Source organism: Aythya fuligula, chromosome 5 (assembly GCF_009819795.1).
Source record: "Aythya fuligula isolate bAytFul2 chromosome 5, bAytFul2.pri, whole genome shotgun sequence".
NCBI lineage: Eukaryota > Metazoa > Chordata > Aves > Anseriformes > Anatidae > Aythya > Aythya fuligula.
The window spans coordinates 47,450,094-47,467,663 of NC_045563.1; the positions used below are offsets into that span (position 1 = coordinate 47,450,094).

At 38.3% G+C, this 17,570-nt stretch overlaps 1 protein-coding gene across 5 annotated transcripts in view; it reads right to left on the bottom strand.

Annotated features, from left to right (window-relative positions):
- LTO1 (LTO1 maturation factor of ABCE1) overlaps positions 1-16,497 on the bottom strand; it is an 84,550-nt gene extending 68,053 nt beyond the window's left edge. For 2 of the 5 annotated variants that reach the window (XM_032189251.1, XM_032189252.1), the window contains exons 1-5: positions 16,417-16,497; positions 16,216-16,321; positions 14,024-14,094; positions 12,579-12,696; positions 12,084-12,189 (exon numbers count right to left, since the gene is read on the bottom strand). In XM_032189251.1, the coding sequence (XP_032045142.1) occupies positions 12,115-12,189; positions 12,579-12,696; positions 14,024-14,094; positions 16,216-16,321; positions 16,417-16,484 (438 nt within the window). In that variant the 5' untranslated portion in view covers positions 16,485-16,497 and the 3' untranslated portion in view covers positions 12,084-12,114. Of the gene's footprint in view, positions 1-5,899; positions 9,449-11,853; positions 12,268-12,578; positions 12,697-14,023; positions 14,095-16,215; positions 16,322-16,416 lie in introns of those variants that run through there. The other 3 variants (XM_032189249.1, XM_032189248.1, XM_032189253.1) reach the window with 3 other exon arrangements.
- Between the last annotated feature and the right edge of the window lie 1,073 nt (positions 16,498-17,570).

The following is a 17,570-nucleotide window of genomic DNA, read 5'->3' on the forward strand; positions in this document are numbered from 1 at the left end:
TTTTGTTTTTTTTTTTTAATTATAGCATAATGCTAATTTAAAAAGCCTGTAAATCTCATAAATAAGCCAGCTAACAGAGTTGTATGCTGAAGAATAATCTAGCTGTTGCCTGTATGCTGCTAAACCAAAACAGAATTAGAACTCTTTGAGGCAAATGCAGTTAAGATCCTACATAGTGCATAAACAAAGCATTGCAATGCTACTAGCAGTCGCAGGACCCAGGAGGACTGGATACATTCTGTCCAAATTTCAGGAACATTTACTGCTTACCTCATAAAACACTTCTGTTCGTGGCATCTCTGTGTCTCTGAACCAAACGTGATTACTGAGTTAGTGGTTGTCAGTTATATTATGTGTTACACTGAGTGGCAGTGTGTACTGCAAAATTCTTTAACTATTTTATGTACTAAAAGGCCAAATCCAGATAAGTGGGTTCATGTGCCAACAGAGATGCTTTATTTGTCACATTATTATAACAATCTGTAGTAAGCAAGCAATTCAGATTTGTACATTTTTATATTGTACTTATTGGCATCACTGGTCTGAAATGCACATTTTCACCAACAGACCTGTAACAGACAAGTTTCCAGCAAAAAAAAAAAAAAATCTTAAAAAAACAACAACCTAAAGTCTAGAAATAAAATTGGTAAAACCCAGTGTCTGCTTGTTGTGTCTTTTTGTTACTTTCATGAATGCTGAATGGTAGTAACTACCAAATGTAATGAGTAAGCCACGAGACATTTTCTCATTTTGACTCTCCGTGCTTTAATAGTTGCAATGCTGAAAATTTTCTATCATTATTTTAGGAAAGTGTAGGCGTTTTTTAGAAATGGGTAGGTGACTGGCTGTCACGGTAATGTGTATTTTAAAAAAGCAAAACAAGTATTTGCTTAAGATTATTTTAAACATCTAAGGTAATTACTCAGAGTAAAATACCATTTGGTGGTTCTTTTTAATAAAAGGTGAAATAAAGTAGGTGTTTGGTACAGAACGCTTGTCTGTATTTATTTATCAGTGTAAGGTTTTGTGTCCTAGAAGACGTTAATAGAAAATAGTTTTAAAAGAAGTAAAGTTAAACAGCTTTATTTTCCTTCCCATTATCTCTTACAAAGCTTATGCATACTGTTGCATCACTAAGATAATAACAAATTAGGAGCTACTAAACATAAGTAAAGAACTGGACTTGAGAAGGACAAAAATGTAACAGTAATTACATGTGATTATTTATAAAACAAAATGAGAAAAACTTACAACTTGTGTCCCAGATTTGTAAATGGGATGCATGTTACCAATTGCAACAACTAGACACACCAGAAACAGCATATTCCTAGTGATGAATGGTCAAGTTTTTAACATATGTATTGACTACCTACTCTAGGAAAACGTGATGTCATTACTGGCTTTAAAACAAATACACATAAAATATCAAGTGCTTGTCTCCCAGATCAGATACCTGTCTATCTGCCTTCTGAATTTCCCACTGACTGAACTTCACAGAACAACTGATTCTATGCAATAGCTACAGTAAAGGAAGTGAAAAATGAAAACTCTTAAGTTAACACAAGCGTGTTGGACACCGTCTAGTGCTAAATCAGCTCGTCCTACTGCAGTTACCAATAGATGGGAAGCCCCCTGTATCAGAAGAATCACAGCTGAGCCTGTATTAGCTTGTCGATTTCCCAGCCATTTCAGACAGAAACCTGAACCACGTGGCCTACCGTAAACTCACAGATGGGGAGGTTCCTATTAGTACATAGTGGGCCTGTAATTTTGTCCTTTAGAAATCGGGACCTCCTCTATATGGTCAAATTACAAAGGCAGGCCACTGAAGCAGACTCGTGTAGCAGTGAGATGGTTCAAAACTAGATGTATAGTGACTTTAAATACAGATCAAGCTGAAGCTTAAATTGGACAAAAAAAACCCTCATTTTTGTCCCCACGCAGATCTTGTATTGGTTTTCTGCAAAATTTCAGCATATTTGAAGGAAGGAACGGGAAAAAGGCTTTTGTATCACTGATGACCAACCCCTCTAATTTCAAATATTTTGAATGAAGACATACATACAATCTTGATTTGGGACAAAAAGCTTTTTGCTGAAAAAAACTCTTAGAAATTTCAACCTGCATTTTGTTTTACAGGTTAAGCGTTTTTTGCCTTTTCTATGAGTATTTTTCATCTATTAAACTGACTGAGATTCCGTGCTTTGAACAGGTTTAAGCCCACAGTCAGCTCCGTTATTTACATTTTCCTTCTATTAAACACCATCTCTGAATGGAGCCTACTAAATTTGAATGTTGGGTGAGCTGTGCCAATATTATTCACATTGGAAAGGATGGGACAAGAATGTAGCAAGAAAAACAACTTACTATAGGCTGTAAAAAAATATGCACATTCAGCTAGACTATGCTCTAGCTCATTTAAAGGAAAAATGCTATAGCAACATCAGATTGAGAAACCTACGTAGAAAAATCTCCAAAAAGCATCCTCAATTCCACTGCTGCATTTAGACTGACAAAGCTTGTACCTTTACTAAACATTAAGTTCATGTATTCTTTACCAAACAAAAAAAAAAGCTGTTAAATGTAAAAACTTTTAAATCTACTTACAGGCAAGTGTATTTGGCACTGTAAGTGATGGAAAACTTCAGAACGTAGGAGAGAAAATGAAGTTTCAAGCTACTAACTCAAAGGAGCATAGACATGACCCAGGTGTGTGGGCTAGATACTCTGATACAGGCTCCTAGAGGTGGCATTGAAAAGCTACTATGGGACAAAGGCCATAAAGCTATAAATGATGGCACTACAATGAATTCACACCAACATAATTTTATGGGAAATTAATCTTTTCAGACAAACACGGTGTTTTTATGATCCCTCAAACATACCTGCTAATGGTACGTACAGCAGCATGACAAATATAAGATTCCTATCTGGCTTTTGACTGAGTTCCCCCACAATATTCTTAAATAATAATGAGAAAGGGATTGCAAAGTTTTTTACTGGATTGCACTGAAAACGTAAGGCTTGCCAGACTCCTCATTTTACTCTTTAGGTTCAAGGAGTACAAATGTAGGAGCAAGGTAGACGTTACCCTTCTGCTTCTTAAATGCAATAGACATTTAATAACAAAAAACAAATAATTTCTTGATGATCCCATTAGCATTTGCATAGCCATACCAAGAAATCACTAAGTAGCCATAATTTTCATGAGCGCTCTTACCTGAAGAGGGAACTACTGGCAGAAAGACTGGGTGCTCGCAGTGTATCAGGAATAAGGCACAGACACAGCATCTTAACTCTGCACGTGCCCTGCTGACGCAGAGGCACCACCCGCAGTGCATGGTCTGCTCCTGGGGCACACGCTGTGCACACTTCCACTGAACTCCTGTATTATATAAGAAAGGCTTTAATGTCATCTTCAGAGCACCAATTCCTACACAGAAGAGTCCCAAATTTATTTTTTGGAGCAGTCACTACTGTACACAGATTAACACTAACAGCTTTACCTCTCAAAAAGTTGCATCTCTGGATGCAGGAAGTTGTATTTAGTAGCTGCTAGAGGTATTCCCTCTTACACGGTGTGAAAAAAAAATAAATCCATTTGTGTGGATTTAATCTCTCTTCTCACTTTACTTATGGCTTACACTACTTTCTCATTTATAATATCTTTGAAGAAATACAACTTATATTTACTTCAGGTAAATGAAACACGCATGTAGCAACCCATCTCAAAAACCGAACATCAGTCTGCACACTCACTTGAAGACAGAAACAAAAGATCATACTCTCTCACGTCCACAATGCATACTAAGGGACAGTCAGTACAATCTTCCCTGCTAACATGTCTGTCACGTTCTGAAGCCTACCTGAAAGCCAGAGACTGCCCAGTCAAATAAGACTTGGACTACATCTGCTCAGCTCTGACTAAACTGGCATGAACTGGAAAAGAAAGAAGCAAAATATGAATTTAATTAGGCAAATGTTTCTAAATTCACACTTGGTAACAGATTTGGGGTGGGAGACTGTATGGTGATGGGAATCTCCTCCCCAGTAGTAAGATGCCTTCAACACAGGTAAAGCCAAACAGAGCAGCCTGGGACTGCTCGTGGTGACAAACACAGGAAGAAACAACTGGTTACGAGCCTTGGGGCTGCACAGGGCTCCACACACTGATATCTAACACAACTGAGAAAGCAGAACCAAAGGTGGAGCCACCCCATGCGTGGGCCAAGCTGCAAGCCAGGACCTGCCATGCTGACTGGTCTGGGCAGGAGTCCTCTTCCCTGGGCCCATGTGGTAAAGGCCGAGGGTTTGGATTTGTACCTGGGGTGTGTGCATATCACAGAACAGAACTGCCATCTACTCACCATTCCCAACCCAAGCAACTAAATCTGAGGTTATATATTGCTGAGTGGTATGGCTTTGTTATTTCTCCCATCCCAGCTGACCGCCCTGTGACACTTGCCTGAATCCACCCAAAGGCTGTACACCGCTGCTCGGCCTCTGTGACAGCTGGACAAGTCACCGTGGCCTGTGAGATGTTGCCTGCAGTATTAGCATCAGTCTTCAAGGAGCTGGGCTGAGATGGACAAATCATTTAACACAGGCCACTAAGTCACCACCAGAGCATTACGACAACTCGCCCGAGCCAGTGCAACGCAAGTGACCTGGTGTCCTAAGTCACGGCTCTGATGGTAAACTGTCTGAAACAGACAATTGAGCATTTTGATGTTTTATTTCTCCTTTTATTAGATTTTATCACTGCAGATTGATTGAAGACGTGGTATTATTGTGGTATTATTTTTGAACAGCTTTTTTGCTCCTTGAATACACACAGGCCACAGTTCTTTGCATTTAGTTGCTGGCCGCGTTAACTACTGGAGACTGGGCTCTTCAGCAAATTTACGCTACTCGTTATAGGTATGTTCTCTCTACAAGCACAGGCGTAACATCTTTTAAGTTTTCCAGAAGGAATCAACAGCTTTTTACTCAAAAGTAAACATTATTTCTAATAAACCTACTACATTTATTTCATGTTTTCAACTTAATGTACCTGCAGCTGTTTCAGTCATTAAGTAGGATCACTTTGTTTCTTTTAGGCAACGCATTTACCAGCCACGTATTGATTCTGGTTTCTCTTTTCATGGCAGCCCTTGGACTGTGAAGGATCAAAAAGATTCCTCCCTTACAATATCTTTCTAATATAAGAGAAACTATTCACCTGCCTTCATTCCTGCATGATAATGCCCAACAGAGTTGTAGAGTCAAACAAGTATATGCCAACTCTTGCATGCCTGTGGGAACACAAGTGTTCTCTCATCTTCAAACAGTTCTCCAAACATCTAAATATAGTCCTTCATGTTTTTAAACCCCTCTGTAAACATGCTTCAGGTGTATTCAGGGGCTCTTTCCACATCTCCCATAATTCTGCCGAGGGAGCATCATTAGGCAAATTACAAGAAAATCTCATTGAAAACATCTCTCCAGATTTTTCTCTAATGTTGTTTCTCTCTCATTATTTCTCAAACTAATTGATGCTACTGGATTTTTTGCAGTTTGTCCTCATCTTATTGCATAAGAGAACATGTATGACATACAAATGTAATGGGCCAGACGCTCACCACACAGTTCCAGCAGTGTACCTACAGTGAAACTGGTTTATGAATTCCCAAGTTGTGCTCAAATCATTTTTCATCTTACTAAGCTGTCCTGGATACGACACAAAAATGATGCTCAAAGTCCATGTGGTTTTAGGATGACAATGTGCTTGACTAACTGCACCACAACCAAGGTGTCCTCAAGAAGAAAATACACTGCAGATACTTAGCTTTAGCTTTCCTATAAAAATAAAGTAGTATTATTTCACTTGTATTTCAGAAACTGACAAGTGCTTATCAACTTTTTTTTTTTTTTTTTTTTTTTTTAGGTAAATGAGGGTCTCAAAAATTCAGTGTCTGCACATACGCTACAGGAAAAAAAAAAAGCCAGTTTAGAGAACAATGTAGGCATGTGTTTTTAAACTACTGTTCGTGCAGTCTGGTCAGGACTGTGTGACACAGTATACAGTGTTTTGTCATCCAAGGAATGTCTTTGATCAAGAGTTTATGCAAGAAGGAAAAAAAAGCCATGAAACCCTAATCCGTTCCCACAGTCCAGTAAACGTGAGCTGGACAAACAGTGGACAATAGCAGTAAAGCTTGCTGCTGGAACAATAGCTGCAACTAAAAAAATTAAAGGGTTGCTGACTCACAGTTCCTATAATCAAGAAAGATTCCATGCCTTGTTGATTATTCCACAGAATCCTGAAGATGCTGAAGGTTACAAATTGTAACTACATATTACATGGAGATAAAGCGGCAAAATATGCTGCTAAACAATCAAAAAGAAAAAAGACAAATACTGACGTTGATTCTGCCTAGTGCAGAGCTGATATGCAAAAACTGAATAAGCAATCTTCTTCCTGCCTAAACAGGACTTTTGCTAAAAGTAAACTCCGTAATTTTATTATAAACTAAAGCAGTTTACTTCTTTCTGACAGTGCACTACTATTCTAGGTGCTATCCATACAAATTCTACACTACAATCAAACTTGCTGATGTTTCAGTACAAAAGCTATATGCTATTTCTTGTCCTTATTCAGGAATCTTCTGCACGTAACTTTGTCATGCCAAAAAAACAGCCACACAGAACTGTGGAGCTGGTTCATTACTCATGTATATGAAATACGATAGAACAATTAAAAATATTGTACAGCAAGCCACTTCACAATCAACTGACGCTTACTATGGCTTTAATGTATTTCATATAAGAGTGAACGGCCACTACTCTGTATTAATGAGGATTTCCAAAGCCTTGTATGTTGGCTATGTTCAGGGGCACTTAATGACCATGTTTCCATTTGCAGAGTACTACCTCATTTGGCAGAGCTGTGTGTTATTCAAGAGTTGCAAAGTACAGAATCTTAGGATGAAGAACGCTGCCAGAATATAATGATTACACTTCAGAAGTGAACACTCCTGTGATTAAGGAGGAATATCCAGCGTGAAGCTAAAGAGATACTCAAGTTAGTTCCAGATGAACTAACTAAGGACAGCGAAGTGCCTCAGTACCAGATTGCTCCAGTTAGCCTTGTATGTCGATTCTGGATACCAAAACTGGAAACCAACTGGAAACATGCCACAGGACTCCCAGATCTCCGTTCTCTCTGGTGATATATACATTTCTGTGGTAAAGCGTACTGTCATAACTTTGTCCACTTAAAAACAAACAAAAAACCTCTGGCAGACTGTAAAATGAGAATCTTTGTGGTTACTTGTCAAACTATGAAAGCTGAAGTTTTAGGCTGTAATTAGACCAGAAGCCATAGCCATGAGAAGTTGCAAAGGGCAGTAATCAAAGGCACTAAAATTTATGCTGGGAAGCACCAAGAATATGAAGAATTGTAACATTAGAAGAAATATTAAACTTTTTATTATACATCAAAACCTTTCTCTTGGAGAAGGTCCTGATGAGATGTATCACACACGTTGTTCTACCTGCCTGGTTCAGCTTTTTACAACCTCCTCTGGAGTACCCTCAGAAATAAAGATTATAATCCAGATGAACTTCAGGTAATTCTAATATTTCAGCAGGTTTCAAACTATAGGCCTAAAATCATTAAGAACACCAACACTGTCAAAAACATTTAGTGCTTCACATTGCTATCACTGCAGAAATTGTTTAAGAAAGCCCATGGTGGGGGGGGTGGAACTGGATGGTCTTTAAGGTCCCTTTCAACACGAGCCATTCTATGATTTTGTGACTCTGAAAAGTTTTTAAACCAGCCTCTATTTTCTCTCCTTTAGATGTCATATACCCAGAAAGCTGGCAACATGAGTTTGCACAGGTTCTATGCACAGACTAGAACGCACTATTGCTTACATACTTCATACCTCAATAGCAATCGGATCATAACCATAACCAAACAAGATATGCCAAACTGGGAAGTCAGACTTTCCTTACAAATCCAAATGTAATATGTCGTAACCAGGAAAACATAATAGGATCCTACAAGGATGATTTCTAAGTGAGAAATTGCATATACAGATATATATATATATATATATATATATGTTTCTGATTTCATGCATTTCTGTTCATTAGAGACATATCTTCAGAGCTGAAATTGATTCCATTCATATTACAGCTCATGACAAATTAAAAGAAAGCATGCCTACTTAATGAACGAGCATTGCAACAATGAATTTAACTTGGAGACTTTAATTACCATCCCATTTTTTTGCCCTCCTTCTCTGTATCCATTCTAAAAATCTGTCCGTAGAAATGCCGCCTCAGTAAAGAGGCCTTTACTGTACACACGTAGTACAATGACGTAGATAACACACAAAGTCAGATTTACATGTGCTGGTAATGGTTGATTGGGTATTACCAGCTGACGACCCCATTGCTGTAAGACAGCACTGAAATCAGCATGGAATTCCACAGGGAGTTGATTCTCTGTAGTCAGAGCTCACCTTCCCACTGATGCCTCAGAACTCACTATCTCTTGTACTCGTCACGTAACATGGAAATGAAAACTGCAAGTCTTCTGGACTGAAACAACTTCAGTACATTAGCAATAGACAGCTTTGCATCCATTTTTAAATGGAAACCTACATTCAACAGCCTGAGCTGAGAGAACATCACGAAGAAACAAAACAAGCTAGAACGCAGTCCAGACAAGTCAGAAATTTGAGAGTTAAATGTTTCAAGCATTCCTCCCTAACTGTAACTACTGAGCATACCTAGAGGTGGTAAATACAGCAATATATTTTAATATATTTTAAAGACATAGTACCTTCAATAATTTTGGCAGAATTTTTCCATCCTAACTGATTTTATCAGATCAAGTACCTCCAGAAAAAATTAGACCTGTTTGACCATACAGCACAGAGCCACAATTTCCACATCCTACTTTATTAATAACCAATATAATAATCTACAAGATTAATTTTTTTTCCACACCTTCCCCTCCCAGAAATAAAAGCAATATTTAAGTTGCACAATCAAGCGTTCAGACCAGGAAACGTCTGAATGACCATGTCCCGCAGCAGTTTTATTCAGCCTCTCCACACACAGATCATCTGATAGAGTTTTTAATTACAATTTAATAGTTGCTTCCACCAGAGTCCTGACAGGATGAGTAACCAGGATGTGGCATTAATGAAGCCATTTATATGTATTTTTTTTTAATTTGTTCCAGATTTCAGGAAAGTGTTAATAAAACAGCAAGGGCATGAAAAGAAGAGAAAACATATGCTTATGACTCACAAAACTGAATAATCCTTTGAAGAGTGGTTTTGCTAAATTTTGATGGATTTTTTTTTCAGTAGCGCTGTAGTTTAAGCACATGCCTTTCTTTCACACGTGTTTGCTAACTCTTATACTCCTCATTTTCCAGGTAACTCCCCTGAGGAACAGCCAAGAATACAAACATGTAAATAGCCACTCAGCGTTAACAAGTAGCACGTTCTGAAGTATTCAAGCACTTAGAATGCAAAATTATTTGCAAGAAGTCCCACTGGTTAAGGCGAACCAATATTCCTGATGTAATCTGGGCTTTAGCTCCTCAGCTGTAAGTACAGTGTAAAAAACCCTCTGTGGTATGCTGTTACAGCTCTAGACATCACAGAAAACCCCACAAATCTGTTGCAAAAACATTTTTAAAACTTTGCACTGAAGAAAGCACATGATTACATATCCAACAGAGTTTTCAACTGTGGCTCATTTAATACACACCATCATGCCCATACAAGACTTGAGACAAAAGATACTCAGAAAAATACAGATGTTTGGAATAAAAGATTGCATTAGCATGAACACATAAGTAGCTCAAGGAAAGGCCTACGAGGCAACCCTAAAGATGTCATATCCCAGATTTTTTTTGAAATCCTAGATGCTTCTACCATCTTTATGGTTAAATATATATTTTTATGTTTACGTTACAACTTCTCAAACAAAATTAATGTTTAAATATATGAAATAGTAAACCAATAGTAGAAATTTAGCCACCAAAACAGTTTTCAAAGTAAGTAATTATCTGCTTGGTCTGCAGAGATCCTTTTCATCCTTAAGCCAACAAGAATAATTTTGTACATGATACAATCTCTAGAGTGGCGTTTTGCATATGACTTACATATCATACATTTCTAGTAATCAAATGCTTCACTAACTTTGAACTCTCACATCCCTACCCTTGTCTTTCCATAATTTGTGCAAACCATGTACAAAGATTCCAAAAGCGGCCACATTATAAAATTGGAATACTTAGACCTCCAGCGTTTACTTCTCTTTGTACACTGAGAGGAACATCAAAAGTGCCTTTTTGAGACCAAGAACCAGCTTGCGGGGGGATCGCTATCGAAATCTCTGTATTATGTTTTAAGCAAAAAACATTTTGAGTCAATCACAGATGAATACGTAGTATCATTTCATTGCCTTAAAGTAAACAGGTAAAATACTTTGATTTGCAAAAATAAATTATGTTGCGGATCCTGAGACAACTTTTTCAAATCCGGATTTCTATCTTAATAATTAATAATTATTAAGTCAAATTATGTTTCCCTAGTATGTGGTCTTTTTGTGTTGTGTCTATTTATTTTACAGAGATTATAGGGTATGCTATTCTTTTGTGCTTTCACTTAAGTTTCAAGTACATGCACTTTTGAGCTTGCTCTGGTTGCCCAATAGTTTTAAGTTACATATGAATTAAAAGTTGTACTTAAACTACCATAAATAAAGAGACCATCAATGCTGTCATGTCACTTCCAAAGTCCCAAATGAAGAAACAGGCTACAAGTAAATCCTACCTCAATACTACTTTATTTCAAAGATATTCACCACGTCATCAGAAGAGCTGTATTATGCATGGATATATTCTGTACTCTTTACTTGAGCAACTTCATCTATATAAATATTTGTGAACTATTACAAGAAGCATTACTTACAGGCCATTTTTACGCACTATAAAAACCTCCTCCACTAGATGGCTCTGGCACTACGTGCATCAGAGCTAAAACAAGCACACCAGCAGCTAGTTATTAAGAAAGGCATCTGATATTGGCAAAGTAATATACTCAGGAACAACAGCAACAAGATGATTTTGAAATAAAGTCCATATATATACGCACATGTATTTAACAAAACATTTTTACCTTTGAGTTAAAAAAAAAAAAAAAAGGCAGAATATATGGTCTTCACATCCCAGATGCAAACGCACAATAAACATTTTGAAAATTCAAATTACTTATTTTCTTGTATAATAAAAAAACACTATACAAGTAAAACAGACGTGAGGTCTAGATGGCACCATGAATCATTCAAGAATATGGCAATACTAACACATTTCCTTCATCTGAGAGTGTTTGCTGTGCATATAGCTTCCAATATGCATGCTAGTCAAATTTCTCATCATGAAGCTAAACTATGCCATGTAAACTTAGCCAAATAGGCATACGCTACAGCTGATGAAAGCCTTCTAGAATTCATTATACGACTGTATTGCAAATGGTATGCACTGACATCTAACAGCCCAACCTAAAACAACTCTCAGGTAAAATACTTGACTGTATTTCTCAAACTTATATAGTTGAATAAATAGAGACTAAACAGCATATTTAAGCGTAGAAAATAGTGCAAATTTCAAGTTCAGAGTTGCAGCTACTTTATGAACTGGTATCTTAAAGTCTTCTTCCTTTGCATTCTGACTTCACTTGTCATTCTACTCTTTAACCACAGAACTGGTTGCTACTGCAAAGTCTGCAGGCAACTGATTATTTTTTACTTCACCTAAAACACCTACACATTGTGTAAACGGAATGATCTATATACATAGATTTTTTTTTTTTTAAATAACATACATCCTTTAAGTAAGGAAACTTCACAAATGCATGTTTTCCTTTTCAGGAAAGGGCTAGTGACGAATTAAAGTCGACACTTTCATTTAACAGGTTTTTAGTGTTTCCATGATCTGTAAAGCCTGGAGAGAATAAATTATAAAGGACATATGAGGAAGAACTATTAAAAGATCACTGTTTTTCCCTTACCACTTTGATATTTAGCAGATCTTCGCTTTGTTTAAAATGAGTAAACACTTTTCCAGTTATCTGTTCTTTTAATATTTCTTCTTTGTTCATCCATGTTTATCTTCATCTGTTATATTCAAAATGTTAGTGAAGATCTTTCAGTACTGACTCTAAAATCAGACTGAATATTTAGCATTGAACAAACCTAAAAAAGAATACATGAAAGTGTTTCAATGTGTCTGTTTTCCAAAAGAATGCTCAATAAAACTACCAATTCCTCCGTTTCTCTTTTTCTGGTCCTACTTGTAATTCATTGTCAAATAATGTTTTTCCTTTAATTTCTTTCCTTTAAAAAAAAAAAAAAAAAAAGAAAAGAAAATGTTGCATTTGCTATCACTTGGGGAATTTCCTATTCTAAGTATTTTTATATTGTGACTGCTTTTTGAACAGATTTAGAGATTTCTTGCAAAAATTAATACTATTTTGTGCTAAAAATACCAACTTGATCCTACAAACCTGTTTAAATTTTCCTCTGATTTTTTCCAGATCTTCTTGAAGCTTTTCGTAAGTGGCGTCTTCATATGGGAACTTCTGAATCATTCCTATTAATGAATCCAGAGCCTTTCTCTTTTTACTACAAAACAAAACACAATAATGAAAATTAGCCTGCTATAGAAGTTCTCTGTCGGTATGAAAATGATACCAATATTTTATACTTCAGGGCATAGAATCCAGTCTTCCATCCTTCTTTCAACCTCCCTCATTTAACTCAGAAATTAAGCTGTAGCACAACTGACAAATTTAATGTTTTGTTTTTAACTTACCTGGCAAAAATGAAGATATATTCAAGAAACATCAAAATTACCAATTAGATGACTGAGTGAAATAAAGAAATGCAATAAAAAAGTTCACCAGAATACACGTCAAGATAGCTGAAAGCATGGTGGCAATTCTTTCAAATAAATTAATCAAATCTGGACATAAAATAAAAGATTAGGTTATTCCAAAGGAAAGTAATCAATGCATGGAAGTATATGCACCTGTGCAGCAAAACACAGAAGTAATGAAAAAAAATGAGGGGAGAAGATGGGAGCAAAAGAAATGTAGCAAGATCTATTTGTGATACACCTCTAAAACAAACACTACCTTCAGGTATATAAACCACACAGCAAAAGCGCGGTGCAAGATAACTTGATTTTGTATGATCTCTATACTCCCACCCCGAAGAAGAATTCTAATTTTTAATCAATAATATTGTTTAGCTATTAACATGTCACCCTTTTAACAATATCATACCTTTTAAGTAGTTAGAAAAGGTCTATCAGTGGTCAGTACACTTGATTCTTTCTGATGCTGAAGTGGTGTTACTAGCATTTCATAAGCTTGTATTACTTTCCATACAGACAACAGAATGGAAGTCATAGAAAAATATAGGTTGTAAAGGAAGTCAGGAGGTCATCTAGCCTGCCTTCCACCCAAGGAAGGACTAACTTTAAGGCCAGAGAAAGTTACTTGGTACCATCTCCAAACATATTTTGAAAAATCTACAACAATGGAACTTCTGTTGTCAATGTGGTCAACCTGTCCCACTGCTTAGCTGCTCACACTGGTAAGGACTTTCTCTTTACACCCTATCAGAAATTCAATAGTTTCAGCTTGTGAAAGGTGGTTATTATCCTTTGCGCACTGCTGCAAGGAATGAGTCTCTAGGACTTCCCTTTATGTAGTACAATTAGCTATCTCCTTTGTCTTTTCTTCTTCAGGGTGAAGAAACCAAGTTCCCTTATCCTCTTTTCAGTATCACGCGGTCCAGAATATGATATAATCCCAATGAATCTCTGCTCAATCTTCTGGTTTTCAATATATATATTTTTTAACTTGGGAGGAGGCAAAACTGAACAATATAATTTGAATAATCTGAAAAACTATTGAAGGAACTTTTTTTTTTTTTTAAACCTTACCTGTTCTTTTCATCTGTGCATTTGCGGAGCAGACACTGCCAGGTCAGCGCGAAGCCAAGGTAGCTGCCAATCTAGGAATTTATAAGAATACCATGAAAAAAAAATCATTAAACATATGCATACAGATCACTAAACAAACGTATACAAACAGTACTACATTATATCCCACTCTTCAGGAAACAAATCATTGCCTATACAAACACATTTCATGTTGAAAAGATCAATAAATTAGGGTAAGATGAATGAGGGATATCTGTGTTACCCAGTACAACAGTCAGAACACTTCTTGTAAGAAATCTGTTTAGCATCAGATGACAACAGTATTTAAAACACAGCATAAACAGCAATCCTGCAAAACACTATCCATACTTTATGCCCTCTGAACCTCAAAATTTATGAAACTGATGCATGGCAGTAGGGAAACAATTCAGAAACAACCTATTTAAGATGCTTTGGTAAGTATTTGTTTTTGCAGCAGTGTCAGCTTAAGCAGCTCCTGTACAGCCCCAGAAAAAGCTGTACCAGCTTGGCTGAGGGAGCGGCCAAGTCAACCAGACAGGAAAACACATTTTTTCTGAGTTAATATGCAAAGAATTTTACTAGCCTAACTCATGAGGGTAGCACAGAATCAGAAAGAAGCACAAGAAGCTGACTAAGCCAGTCTTGCTGCCAGAGAGCTTTTCATTACAACTGTAATCAAATAGGAATATACAGAAATATAATAGGAATACATGTTCTTCAATGCACCAGCTTGTTAAGTCAGCTGGAGTTTCTTTCCAAAGTGATTTAGAATTCACAGAAAAACAACACAGACACTTAAAACATAAGTGAGCTGACTTTGAGGTAGTTAAGTCCAAAATTATAGCCTAATCCCACTTCAGTCCACATGTGCATACACCTGCCATTTAAACGTACAAAACATAGTATAACTTGGAAATTCCCATAACCTTCAAACCACTTCAGAGTACAGCAGCAATGTCTGGGAATACCAGTCTCCTGGCAGTTATGTTTGATATGGTACACAGATCAGCTTTTGTTACTTCGTGTATTTTATTTATTTATTTATTTTAAGGCTCAAACATGGGTTTGGGACTTAACATCTCATTTAGTGCTTAAGCATATTTGAAGTGAGGCGATTTCACCTGCGTGCACCAAAACTGCTTGGAGACTCCAGGAAGGTGGAGACAGCCCACAGACTTGGTACCTAGCTGCACCAAGATGCCGAGGGCTGGGGACATGTGCCCTTGGATGCTTCACAGCAGTATGCTCAGCAGAATTAGCAGCGCCCTACTAGGGGCACAATCTTCTGCTTGAGCCCTAGTGGATACTGCGTCTAATACCGCCTAAGGGATGTGATGGGTAACAGACATTTTATTTGTAACATCTTAATTTAATTCTCTATCAAGCAAGGCCCCTGTCAGATCAGTACTATAATTCTACTCAAGGCTGACAGTTCAAAGACTGCCCAATTCATCCCTTCACATGACTCCCTATCTACAATTTTAGTCTCTTCGGGAACTTCCCAACATAAGTAGATCAGTGCACTTCTCCTATATCATGGCCTACACAGGACAATTTTGCATACAGCCATCTGTGTTTAGAAGCTGCTGTTCAACACTGTTTTCTTAGAACTTCAGAGCTGTAGCATCACTAGGAAAATATTTAATCACTATACATCTCCATATCACACCAAGTGTAAACCAAAATTTTATAATAACCATCCTTTCAGAATTTGGGTTTACCGATTTCATTTCATAATGGATTAACATAATTGCTGCTGTTCTTCCAGTAGCAATATTCACCTGACAAACTCTCCCAGTGTTAGAAGTATCAGAGAGTACAACGCAGACAACCAGAATTGTCCTGTTGGAAAGTGACTTGGGTGAAGAACCAACATCGCATGGGTTTCCCTAATGCTGAACCACAGAGGATGGTCCGGGGGTTCCTTGGCCACAATTTCGGGTTAAAGAAGTCAACATACACAATTTGTCTTGGGCAAGTTTGTTTGATTTCTCTCTTATCCTTCCTTTCAGGGAAACAAAATAATATCAAAATGGGATCAAATAGACTCAGAAAACGCAAAAAAAAAAAAAAAAAAAAAAAAAAAAAAAAAAAAAAAAAACCACAACTATTTAATCGTTTCCTCGCGACACAGCCCCCAGCCCCGCGATTTAAGGCGCCTTCCCCCTTACCTCGGCGCCCACCCTGGCCCCGTGGCGCGCCCCGTGCCTCCTCCCCTCAGCAGCCCCGGCGTGACGGCCTTCGGCGTAGCCCTCCTGGTAGCCCTCGCCGTGGAACCTGCGGACACACACACACACACACACGGACGGTTTCTGACGCTGGTTCCCACTTCACTTTCTGCCGTTTAGACGCCAGGTAGGGGGGTGCCCTACCTGTGCTCGGCCATCACGATCTCCTCGAACATGTCCGGGCCGGGTCCCGGGGGCGCGGCGGCCGCCATGACGCCGCCAGAGCCCTCCCTCAGCACGGCCCCGCGGCGCGCGGCAGGCCGGGAGCGGACGGCGAGCCGTTGGGGCCGCGCGCGGGAAACGCACGTTGAACGGCCGCCGCCAGCCCCAACGGCCCGGGCCGGCCCTGAGGGCGGCAGGGGGCGGCAGCGCGCCGCCGAGAGAGCGGGGTGGGACGGGGAAAGGGAATAGGGAGCTGTGGGCAAGCTGCGCCTCCCTCCCGTGACAATACCGGGATGGATCCTTACTGTGCGTTAAGTTATGCCAGCAGCCTGATTTCTGGATGGCGCAGCTTGCGTTTGTTTTCCTGTCAGCCTAGCTGGCGGTTGGCAAACACCAAGTCATGCACCCAGCGACCAGTACGGCTAACTCCTGACAGAAGGAGTTCTGGAAACTACCACAAGCCCCTTTTGTTTGGATCCGAGACGCTTTCGACTTTCAATTAGTGTATTTTTTTTTTAATGTATTTAGATGGCCAACCATTAGTATGCTGGTCTATTACAACGTTCACTTATTATTACAAATGAACACTGGTAAAACAAAACATTTGTCCTTATTTATAAATACATACGCTAACTTATTGGTTCTTCAGGTAATTAGACTTGAGACATTTCATGAAATGCGTGGCTCTGCAGACACCAATCCGAGCAGTGGTACAGCCAGTCTGTTAGCCTCTGAGCCAAACACAGGCAGGGGATTGAAGAGACTGCTCCGAGGTCCTAAGACATGTCTACAGAATAAATAAAACGGCACTAGAGCAAAATCAAATTCATACTAGTAAAGGTTTAGCTAACTAGAGGCACCAATCACTGTTCATTAAAAATGTTCCATCACAACAGGCTATATTGATTTGTAAGGAGTGACTGCAGTCAGTCAGCCAGCTCGTTTTCTGCATTAATTTAATGTTTAGGTGTCAATGTACATTACATGAAATTAAATCACTGAAGGTTTGCAAGGCGTGTATCTACTGTACTGTCTCATAATCACAAACACGTATTGTTCACTAACCATATGATGCCAGTGGAAATATAAAGTAACTCCAAAGCTAATGACTACAATTTAAATCTTTGGAAGTTAAC